Raw genomic sequence first — 12,641 nt, forward strand, 5'->3', positions numbered from 1 at the left:
GCTAGAACGCTTAATCATGACTACTGAATGGCCAAGAGTCGAGAAAAGAGACAACATAAAGGGCAGCTTGACTCTAACTGGACTGACAAGGTGCAGCTTGTTTAGTGGGTCTGTGGCCAGTTCCCATCCCGACTCCCTGCCTCGGAGTGCTGGCTGCTCTGCGAGCACCAAGGAGACATCGAGCTTGGCATGTGGCTCTAGTAAGCACTGGGCGAAAAGCGGGGGCTCAAAGAGGAAAATTTCTTTCTCCTTCCTACCTGGTTTCTCAAAACAAGTGTTGGATGTAATGCAGGGCCGGCAATGGGATTATAGTAAGTACATAGTTGAAGGAGACCACAGAAAATCCGAATCTTCAATCTCAAGCAAACTTCTAGGTCTTTCACGGAACCTTAAAGTGTGGCTTAGTTTCTGTTACAGAACTTTTCATTGCTTGTCACACTCTTGGTTCTTAGCCAACGGGAAAGACTCAACTGAGGGAGGAAATTATACATATTTTACCTGCACAGCTTAAAAGCTTATTAAAAATATTACTGAGCACATTAACCACAATATTGGGTGCTTTTAGTCATGTTGAGAACAAATTTTTTCTGTCTGAATGCAGTAACAGTTTGGCATTACCCTTATGGCAGCATGGGTGCATTTCTTATAGTCTAGGCTTTCTAGAGTTATTTAGGGACAACATAGGTGGTTTCCTGCAACCAAAACAGAACTTGGTTATTTTCTCTGTGGACAGTCTACTGCCCAAAGGGACTGTTCATTACACAATACATACTGAGTGCTCTCAATATGCCAGGCACTATGCTTGGTAATAAGACTATAAAATAACTTTATGGAGCTCAAGTTCTAGTGGAGGATATAGACCACAAGGAAGTTGGATGATTGAAATATGTGCTGTAAAGGAAGTAAACATGGTGATGTAATAGTAACTGGGTGAGGCCCCTCTGAGGAAGGGATATTTGTGCTGAGACCTGAAGGTGGCAGGGAGCCCATTGTGAGAGGAGCTAAAGAGAGCATTGTGCCCATTCAAATTGCTTACATTACCTCTCCTAACTACACTCTGCTTGCTTTGCTCTATTTTTCTCGTTGTTTCCTCTGTTGCTTCTTCTCTTTTATGTGAAGAGACTGGTCTTTTCAAGAAATCATAAGTTAATTTGAACATTTCTGATTATATCTGGTATAATCTTGAAGTCTTTTTAGATGTATGGCTTTGTTCTTTCCCAAGAGACAGGTGTAATACATAGCACTTTTGGTGAGCTCATTCCTCTTTTGGTTTCATACACGTTGTAGCATAAATCTTTGGAGATGTTCAAAACAAATGAAAATATCTGGTACATGAGATAGTCCAGATAAAATTTAGTCTTAGCTAAAGTGCTCGATTCTTAGCTTGAAGCAATATTGCCCACATTAAGGTTTTTTGTTTTGTTTTTTTAAGACCTAATTCTCTTTTCATGGTTCTACTGAAAAATACTTGGAGTAGAGAGACTACATAGCAAATGATCAATGTACACAATTCTGCATTAAGTAAAATGAAAAAACTTGATTAATAGTGAATGCTCCACAAGACAAAACAGCAACAACTACAGTTTTATAAAATTTTTTCTCAAATCTGAGATAAGAAATTGTTCAAATTTTTTAAATAGTTCTTTATTAATAAAATACATATTTTAAAATTTACAAGTTAGGTAAAATACCTCCAAAGTTAAATGTCATTTCTCATATAATCATTGTACAGAAGTCATATATATAATTTCTTGGCTTTCTAGTAATTTTTTAGCAGTCACTTGAAATAACATCCTCAAGGTTTAATAATATATTGTAATACTTCCATATTTCACCTTTTAGAGTTTGATAGAAGACAGTCAATATCCTGAAGGATTTCAGAGGTTTTTTTCAATGCCACTGATACACTCTTTTCATTAACTTCTTTTAGCAAGGTTTCTGAAGATTCTGGTTTACAATGATCCAAAGACTGTTCATTTTTCTTGTTAGAAATCTGGCTTAGGACACCACTGTTCTCCAATAATACTAAGTTGCTTAGTTAAGGAGCTTTTTCCCTATATTTTTCATTATAATTGTTTTTAATTCAGAAAGCCTAGCCTTCATATTAAAATATTATTTCTCCATTGGGAGGAAGATCTCTTGGATTCATAATAGAGTTGGGACTTCAGAATTTATCAAGTCTATCCCTTATAGATGAAGAAACTAGTTAAGACTATAAGAGGGAAAGGAAAAGAGAGTATGTATGTCTGTATTTGGATGGAAGTCTGGTGACAGGGAGGAAATAAAAGAATTAAAACCTCAGTAACATTTCTTTAAATGAAGAAGTGATATGGGAATAAAAGGGAACCAAAGTAGGGGTGAGAGGAATATAAACAATCTGTGTAGGCTATTTTTAACTTAAAACATCTAGAGTGAAAAGAATCTGTCCTCTGTTACAGAGCTACTTTATTATTTGAATAGGATTATGGAAAAATAACAGGATAAAAGAAATTTAGATGAGTGGGATAGGAATGTACAGAACAAAAGGTTTAATAAGAAAAAGAAGTAAGAGTCCAGTCCAAGCTGGAGATGTAGGAGGTTCCTGAACTCACCTCCTCCCACAAATGTGACACTGAATCTGCAGCTACACACGGAGAAATTCTCCCTGTCAGAAATCCAGGAACTACCCGAGTGACTCCTATACACTGAGTGAATAAGAAAACATCCACAATTAAATGGGTAAGAAAGGTTGAGACACACTTTCACTATAAACCCCACCCTTAGCACAACAGGGGGGAACTCACAATTCCCAGCTTCTCCCTGAGGAGTAAAGGGTTTGACCCAAGATCTAATGCTCCAACTTTTAAGACTTCCAAGTGTGGGACAGGCCCCTAAAACTCCTAGCTCTGAGCACACAGAAACACCCATCTCCCAGTCTTTCCCTCAAAGAGGGCTATTTGCATACTTTAAAAGCTTCCAATTTAGCACATGCCTAGGGGCTGAATGTGATCCTCCCTGGAGACTCAGGAGGCTGGCAGATGATATCTCCACATTCTTTCTCTGGCCTACTCAAGGTTGCTGCTATCTCCCTGGAAGGAGCTTATACACAAAAGAAAATATCAATGAAACAAAGAGCTGGGTTTTTTTTACAAAGATAAAATAGACAAACCTTTAGCTAGACTTATCAAGAAAAAAAGAGAACTCAAACAAATAAAATTAGAAATGAAAGAGGAGAAATCACAACCAATACCACACAATACAAAGGATCGTAAGAGACTACTATGAACAATTATAGGCCAACATATTGGACAACCTAAAAGAAATGGATAGATTCCTGGAAACATACTGAATCCAGACTGATTACTAGTAAGGAAATTGAATCAGTAATCAAATACCTCCCAACACAAATGGTTTCATTGGTGAATTCTACTAAATATTTAAACAAGAATTAATACCGATCCTTCTCAAACTCTTCCAAAAAATGGAAGAGGAGAGAATACTTCAAAACTAATTTTATGAGGCCAGGGTTACCCTGACAACCAGAACCAGATAAGGACACTACAAGGAAAGAAAATTACAGGCCAATATCTCTGATGAACATAGATGCAAAAGTACTCAACAAAGCATTAGCAAACCAAATTCAACAATATATTAAAATGGTCATACACCATGATCAAGCGGGATTTATTCCAGGGATACAAGGATGGTTAAACATATGAAAATTAATGTGGTACACCACATTAACAAAATGAAGGATAGAAATCATATGTCAATAGATGCAGAAAAACACTCAACAAACTGGGTATAGAGGGAACATACCTCAACATAATAAAGGCCATATATGATTAGCCCACAGCTAATATCATATTCAACAGTGAAAAGCTGAAAGCTTTTCTTCTAAAATAAGAAACAAGACAGTAATGCTCACTCTCAACCCCTTTTATTCAATATAGTACTGGAAGTCCCAGCCAGAGCAATTAGACAAAAAAGAAGAAATAAAAGGCATACAAATCAGAAGGGAAGAAGTAAAGCTGTCTCTATTTGCAGATGATATGATATTATATATAGACTCTGCTAAAGTCTCCACCAAAAACCTGGTAGAGCTAATAAATTTAGTAAAGTTGCAGGATACAAAATCAATATAAAAAAATAAGCTGCATTTCTATACATTAATAATGAATTATCTGGGCTTCCCTGGTGGCGCAGTGGTTAAGAATCCGCCTGCCAATGCAGGGTACACGGGTTCGAGCCCTGGTTTGGGAAGATCCCACATGCCGTGGAGCAACTAAGCCCATGTACCACAACTACTGAGCCTGCGCTCTAGAGCCCAAGAGCCACAACTACTGAGCGCACGTGCCACAACTACTGAAGCCTGCGCTCCTAGAGCCCACGCTCTGCAACAAGAGAAGCCACTGCAGCAAGAAGCCCACACACCGCAACAGAGAGCAGCCCCCGCTTGACGCAACTAGAGAAAGTCCGTGCGCAGCAACAAAGACCCAACACAGCCAAAACTAAATAAATAAAATAAATAAATTTATAAAAACAAATAAATAATGAATTATCAGAAAAATAAATTAGGAAAACAATTCCATTTACAATTACATCAAAAAGAATAAAATACCTAGGAATAAATTTAAGCAAAAAGGTGAAAGATCTGTACATTGAAAACTATAAGACATTAGATGAAACAGAAGAAGACACAAATAAATGGAAAGGTATTCTGTACTCATGAATTGGAAGAATTAATATTGTTAAAATGTCCATACTACGCAAAGCAATCTACAGATTCAATACAATATTCAAGGTATTGAACAATACAAAATTCCAATGGCATTTTTCACAGAAATAGAACAAACAGTACTGAAATTTGTATGGAACCAAAAAAGACCTCAAATAGCCAAAGCAAACTTGAGAAAGAAAAACAACGCTGGAAGTTTTCTGATTTCAAACTATAGTAATCAAAGCAGTATGACATTAGCAAAAACCAGAAATATAGATCAATGGAACAGAATAAAGAGTCCAGAAATAAAGTCATGTATGTATGTAATGGTCAATTAATTTACAACAAACAGTCAAAAATATACAATGGAGAAAGGATAGACTCTTCAATAAATGATGTTGGGAAAACTGGACCTCTACCTTACACCATACACAAAAATCAACTCAAAATGGATTAAAGACTTGAATGTAAGACCTGAGACCATAAAACCCCTAGAAGAAAACATAGGGTGTAATAAACTCCTCGACATCAGTCTTGGCAATGACTTTTTGACACCAAAAGCAAAGAAAACAAAAGCAAAAATAAACAAGCAGTACTTGTCAAACTAAAAAGCTTTTGCACAGCAAAGAACACCTTCAACAAAATGAAAAGGCAACCTATGGAATGGAAGAAAATATTTGCAAATTATATATCTGATAAGAGGTTAATATCCAAGATAATCAAACAACTCATACAACTCAATAGCAAAAAAACAAAAAACAAAAAACAATTTGATTAAAAAATGAGCAAAGGAACTGAATAGGTATTTTTCCAAAGACATACAGATGGCCAACAGGTACATGAAAAGGTGCTCAACATCACTAATCATCATGGGAAATGCAAATCAAAACCAATGAGATATCACCTCACACCTGTTAGAATGGCTATCATCAAAAAGATAAGACATAACAAGTGTTGGTAAGGATGTGGAGAAAAGAGAACCCTTGTGTACCTCGGTAGAAATATAAATTAGTACAGCCACTGTGGAAAACAGTATGGAAGTTTCCTCAAAAAATTACAAATAGAACTACCATATGATCCAGCAATCTTACTTCTGGGTATATATTCAAAAGAAATGAAAACAGTCTATTGAAGCGATAGCTGTACTCTTATGTTCACTGCAGCATTATTCACGATAGCCAAGATATGGAGACAACCTAAGTGTCCATTGTTGGATGAACAGATAAGAAGATGTGGTACATATACATACACACAATGGAATACTACTCAGCCATGAGAAAGAAGGAAATCCTGCCATTTGCAACAACACGGATGGACCTTGAGGGCATTTTGCTTAGTGAACTAAGCTGGACAGAGAAAGACAAATACTACATGGTGTCACTCATATGTGGAATTTTTTAAAAAGTCAAACTCATGGAAACAGAATGTAGACTGGTGGTTGCCAGGGGCTGGGGGTGGGGAAAGAAGGAGAGGTTGGTAAAAGCATATGAACTTTCAGCTTTAAGATGAATAAGGTCTGAGGATCTAATGTATAACATGGTGACTGTAGTTGATAATACTGTGTTGTATGACTGAGGTTTGTTGGGAGGGTGGAAATCAGATGTTCTCACCACCCCCCTCCCCCGGGAGGGGTGGTGAGATAGAGGAGAGGAGGAAGATAGATATGTGAAGTGATATATGTGTTAATTAACAAGATAGGGTGATCCTTTCACAATGTGTATGTGTGTCAGGTCACTATGATGTACTATTTAAGTATCTTATAATTTTTTCAATTATACCTCAATAAAGCTGAAATTTTTTACAAATAATAGTATATAAAAATCCTACAAATTTTAAAAAAGAAAGAAGTCAGAGATAGTTCCCAGTTATAATTTAGAATATAATTATGTAAGTGTGAAAGTCTCCATAGGATATCTTAACCCTAGTTCACTGTCCTTTGCTGAGTTAAACCCAATGAAGAGTACAAATGCTAACATGATGTACCTCCTACAGACAAGATACATCTTAAATTACAATCTTAAATATTATTCAATAAAGCTCTGTAATATATAAGTATGGATTAATATAAAGTACAGAGTCATGAATTAAGCCTACAATGGAAAGGGAGAAATTATGCAGGACAATACATTCTGTTTAAAGGATACAGTTAAACTTCTGTATCTTTTCAAGTTCAGAAGCCACAGACCTGTGCAAAAAAAAAACTCATGCTAGTTGTCTCATTCTTTTATATCCACAATATTTCAAATAAGCATACTTAATTTTTTTTTTCATAAAGGTTAGAATTTTTGACATAAGAACCTAGAAGTTAAGAATTCTCTTTATATTGGCTTTATTTAGCAACAAATCACCTTGACTCAACTGATACTTACTGAGTGCCTTTCATGAGTAAGGCAAGTGAATTAAAGTCCTCCACCTCCAGGACTTTTGAATTAAGTATTGAGGTTTGAAGGTAATGGGCCTTCCTGCTACAACTCAGTACTGACGTGGCATATCTTCTACTTTCCTCCTCAAGGTTTACAAAACTTTAAAAACCTACTAAAATCTCATCACTTCTATGAAAGAAATACTCTCTCCTTAGAATTCCTACAGCAGTATGTTAATTAATCATAAACTTCTTTGTAATGCTTTCTCTTGAACTATTTAATTTTCTGATCCTCATACCTAGATAGTTTCTTTGGAGGAGAAGGGATCTTACATATATAGTAAGACCTCATTTATATGGAACTCTTAGGGAATGGATGGTCTCCAGGGCCAACTTTTTACACGATTGAATTAGGTGTGAAAGCATAATAACTATTTTCTATTAAATTTCTTCTGGAATAGACTACCTAATCATTTAATTGTTTTCTTAAGCACAGTATACTAAACATTCTCTTCTTGACTTGAAGGGTTAATATATGAACATTAGCCCTTACCATGTTCCATAGAAACAGATATTGGGGCAACTGGTATGGGATAGAAGGCTAAATGTACACAAATCCAGCAGAACCTCTTATGTGTGTGTTCTTTGTGTTTTTCCTCATCACTAGATGAAGTATGAGCAGTGGCACACAACTAGAAAATAGTGTAACTGGACTAGCTCTGCAAAATTAATGAGGACATTCATGCAAACATCTCTTTATTCAAGTCACTAGAATAGTCTTTTCACAGCTCACAATAGGGTATACAACTTGTCTGCTTTACTGGCAGACAATGGACCACACGCAATGGACCACATGCACCTCATCAGCCTGCACTCTTTCCTTGTACTCCAGCCTATGAACGGAGAATAAAAGAGATCTTTCATCATTTTAAGCATCTGTAGTAAAAACCTGGATGTGACTTATTCCAAAACCCGCTGACTCTTCGTCATTGCAAAACACACTCCCCCTGCCTTTTTTAAACATGAGACACATTTTCTGGGTACACCCAGAATCATACAAACTACCTTTAATGCTGTCACTCATATGATAAACCAACGTCTTATGAAATATCTCCTGTACTATTTTTTGACAAGCATCCCTATTAAAAAGTTGAACGAGTAAGCTAATAATATAAGGTGAGTTGGAAATAAAATATTGAAATACAATTTAGGTAGCTGTTTATTATGTGATCTCTTCTCTCCCTTCAACCTATCCACTTTGACAAGAAAACAAGAATCACAGTGGAGATGTCTTAGGCTTCGGGAGGGGAATGGAGCTGTTCAAGTGCTGTATCTCCCCTCCCCACTCCTCAATTCCTTTGCCTCCCCTCTGCTCTGCATTGCTTCCACCCATAGCTGCTTTCACCAATCTGTACTTCTCTTACCCCCTTGCTTCTCAGTTTGTCTTGACAGTTATCCTCTTCTAAGCTCTCATATAAAAAGGCTGGCATTTTACAAACTTTGCCAGCTGAGCAATGATGAAGTAACCAGTTTTATAGCCATGTACAATTTCCCTTTCTTCCCAAATATGTTTTTTGCTAGCTATTAAGGCAACTTTTCTGCTCCCAAACTAGCTGAAGAGAGGGACCTGGAAAGCTGAATCCTTAAGATATCTGGATATTCAAATAACATCTACTGATTTGATTGTACCTCTTTCTCTAAGTAACTTAGGAAAAGGGGATAAGAATCAAGCTTATTGTTTCTATATTTTTTTCACCATGCACCATGCACTAAGACACCTTACAGCTTACTTTATTCTGTTTATTTATTTATTTGGCTGTGCCAGGTCTTAGTTGCAGCACGCAGGATCTTTAGCTGCAGCATGTGGGCTCTTAGTTACAACATGTGGGATCTAGTTCCCTGACCAGGGATCCAATCTGGGCCCCCTGCATTGAGAGTTCGGCGTCTTAACAGCTGGACCACCAGGTAAGTCCTCTTACAACTTACTTTAATTTAAAGCTTCCTAAATTGTTCCTGATGTCCTTCTTTTCCAATATAATCAGATTATACTCTTGCAGTGACACTAACCTTCCTAAGGCTCTTTCTTCCTGTCATTTTTCCATATAGGAACTTGTAATTCCATGAAGTCTGAATTCCTCTATTGATGACAAGGTCTATTCCTGTCCATCAAAGTCACACTACACCCAAGCAGATAAGTGTCTGCTCCATAAAAACTAACTTCTTGGACTTCCCTGGTGGCGCAGTGGTTGAGAATCCGCCTGCCAATGCAGGGGACACGGGTTCGACCCCTGGTCCGGGAAGATCCCACATGCCGCGGGGCAACTAAGCCCGTGTGCCACAACTATTGAGCCTGCGCTCTAGAGCCTGCGAGCCACAACTACTGAGCCCACGTGCCACAACTACTGAAGCCCGCATGCCTAGAGCCTGTGCTCCACAAGAGAAGCCACTGCAATGAGAAGCCAGCACACTGCAACAAAGAGTAGCCCCCGCTCAATGCAACTATAGAAAGCCCACGCACAGCAACGAAGACCCAACGCAGCCAAAAAATAAATAAATTAATTAATTAATTTAAAAAAAATTATTTAAAAAAAAAAAAAAACTAACTTCTTACTATCTCCACAAGCCAAAATACCCTTTTTTACCTCTGCCCTTGCTTCCTCCCTAAAATGTCATAATTTCCCTAAATATTCCTTCGAAGCCCAGTTCTAGTCCCCGACACACTGAAGGGCACACAGGAGGGACTGAAATCTTGCTTTATTTGTTGATTTATCAATTAATTTAGGGGAGGTAATTAATATAATAGAAATTATTTAAAAATCAACTTTTTCTGAAAGCTTGTTATGTTAGTCAACATTTTATATCCTTTAATATTACTAAGATAAAAAAATATATATCCTCTAAATTTTTCCATAAAGTTTTCAGGATGAATTTATTACACTAAAAGAGTCACCCATTTTGATATGAAGTTTTCAAATCTTCAGATGAAATATACTATGATGAATTGTAATAAATGAAATATCCAATTAAAGATAAATTATTTTCAAGATTTAAGCTATCAAAACATCATAGGAGTTAAATATATTTAACTAAGAGAACGTTTTTTTGGGAAAAAGAGTCAGTTTACCTTTTAACATTTTAATTTTTGAGGATTACTTGGCTCTTCTACACAGATTAAGTTTAAAATAAATACAAATACCAGTTTTCTTCTGGAACAGAAGATGAAGGATGTGTAGGCATTTCTTTCTGGCTAGCCTGGGTCAGTCTTTTGCACCATGATATTACTGTTGTCACATATCTAGATTGAATACATTAAGACAGATATTTGAAAAACGAACTTGTAGAATATTTATAAAAGTATTTAAAAATTGGAAAAATCATTAAGACGGTTTGGGAAAAAAGAATAAAGAAAAAATTCTAAAGTAGGGCAATTTTTTAAATCGTTTTCATTGGAAAAAGAAAAGCAAGTTTTTCTCACTCATCAGGAATAAAATGATTTACTCACATTCATGATTAATAAAGATGAGATATAAGAATCAGAACATAGGTTAACACTTGGATTTCATTCAAAGTTCAAATGTCTAAATTCTCCTTTTAGTTTTTCAAAGTAAAATGAATTTCATTAAATTTTATCATGAAAATGTCTTTACACACAAGACTAAGTGAGCATTTGCTTTCTAAAATTTAAACCAGAACACACCTATTAATGCACACACACACATCCAGAATTACGTATAACTCATCAAACACACAAAACAAGTATCAAGTTCAATAAAATGAATGATTTGGAGTGACTGGCTGAAATAAATAGTTAATGTTTGCTAAATAGACACTATCTTTTGAGGCAAATTATTCAAACTAGCAATGAATGTTGGAGCATTTAAACCAAAATGCAATAAATCCCAACAGAAAAATAAATTCAAGAGGTAAAAAAAGCAATTGTTTTGTGACCATCCTCAAGTAAAATCACTAACATGTCAAGAACATCACAAGGAGAATGATTATTATAACAAATTACATAAGCCAAAAGAGAAAAAGCATATTCATAAAAAGCTGATTTCAAGAATCTTCTCCATTTTAAGAATAATCATTAGCTAGTTTGTTTTATTTCACTTTACAGAAATATACATAAGTAGTTATTTGTGGCTGTAAGCCTTAGTTTAAATTGGTTAGGGGATTAATTAGTTAACTGGTTAACACAGCTGACCACAGTCCAACCTCCACAGCAAGCCAGTTATAACACATTTATTTTGAAAAATCACTAGAATACAAATGGAAATGATTAAAGCTGACCTGATCTATTTAGTTATGCTAGAGACCAATATAACTGTAAACCCTGAAACCTGCTGAGGAATTCCCTGGAGGTCCAGTGGTTAAGACTCCGCGCTTCCACTACAGGGGGCGCGAGTTCGATCCCCAGTCAGGAACTAAGATCCCACAAGCCACGTGGTGTGGCCAAAAAAACAAAAACAAAAACAATGCAGCTACTGAAACCCGCTGAAATGACTTTATGCACATTTTCCACATGGAAAAACTAAAAATATATACAACATTTAAATAATGTTTTTATGCTCCCTCTCTGTCTAAAAGGAAGTTGTTTACTAACATGAAATTATTTTTTTAACTGCTTTCCAGTACCTTTCATATGGTCCAGCGTGTTGAATCTGAATTAACTGATTTTGTCCATCAGGAAAAGTTAACTTACACCAACCTAAATTGAGACCTCGATTTACCTTAAGAAGCAAGGAGGAAAGGTAAGTTTTAGTATTCTAGAACTGGAAAACAAAACCTTCTTTTTAATTAATTTTCAGTAAAAAAAAAAAAAAATAAGAAGTAGATGAATCATTAAGACTTTATTTTGACTAACTTAAAAGTTTTATTTTACATGGGATATGGGTATTATTTAACCACCACCCTTATATAGATAATTATCAAAAGAACAAAAATACTAGTCCCTCTCTCTATAATGAGTTACCTTTATAAAAATGACGATTTGTCACACCTTTCTGATTTCTGCTAGGAAATCCAATGAGATCAGTAAAGCCTCTTGACAGATTTTATACTTTAAAAAATAGAGATACTGTGGTACTTCATTTTCTTTGTACTATTTCCACAGATTAAAAATAAATAAATAAAAAATAGATTTCAGTCTGAAGTATAATTACCTGTCTCTTTTCAATAAGAGAACTGAAATTCCAATTCATGGTTAGAGTAATGCCATCTAAAAAGACAGCATGTACTTTGTCATCAGAGTATGCAAGAAATCTTCCCACGTTGGGTATGAACGATTCCCTCAAAAGCAAAGGCAGTATATTGCTATCATTTATCCCAGGTACCTAAAACCAGAAAACAAAAATAGCAGGAAAGAGAGTTATCCACTAATAAGATTGAAATGATTAATGAACACTGAGGCAACTTCAGATTCTCATTCAGAAGCTGAATATTGTAGAATCCTTATGGATGTTTTGACTTTTCCAGAAGTGGCTACCCAAAAGAGTCTATTGTAAGCAGATTAAGTACTAATACCTTTGGAAAGTCACCATTCTGCTGAACTTTACATAGAAAATAGACAAAGATTAGGAA

The 12,641-nt window shown here is 35.8% G+C and overlaps 1 protein-coding gene across 3 annotated transcripts in view; it reads right to left on the reverse strand.

The window, feature by feature from the left end:
* Positions 1–1,622: 1,622 nt before the first annotated feature.
* C3H5orf34 (chromosome 3 C5orf34 homolog) overlaps positions 1,623–12,641 on the reverse strand; it is a 33,343-nt gene continuing 22,324 nt past the window's right edge. For 2 of the 3 annotated variants that reach the window (XM_036847688.1, XM_036847687.1), the window contains exons 9-13: positions 12,224–12,394; positions 11,697–11,791; positions 10,258–10,356; positions 6,844–6,884; positions 1,623–2,025 (exon numbers count right to left, since the gene is read on the reverse strand). In XM_036847688.1, the coding sequence (XP_036703583.1) occupies positions 1,832–2,025; positions 6,844–6,884; positions 10,258–10,356; positions 11,697–11,791; positions 12,224–12,394 (600 nt within the window). In that variant the 3' untranslated portion in view covers positions 1,623–1,831. Of the gene's footprint in view, positions 2,026–6,843; positions 6,885–7,371; positions 7,955–10,257; positions 10,357–11,696; positions 11,792–12,223; positions 12,395–12,641 lie in introns of those variants that run through there. The other variant, XM_036847689.1, reaches the window with a different exon arrangement.

The sequence above is a fragment of the Balaenoptera musculus genome, chromosome 3 (genome assembly GCF_009873245.2).
Source record: "Balaenoptera musculus isolate JJ_BM4_2016_0621 chromosome 3, mBalMus1.pri.v3, whole genome shotgun sequence".
Taxonomy (NCBI): Eukaryota; Metazoa; Chordata; class Mammalia; order Artiodactyla; family Balaenopteridae; genus Balaenoptera; species Balaenoptera musculus.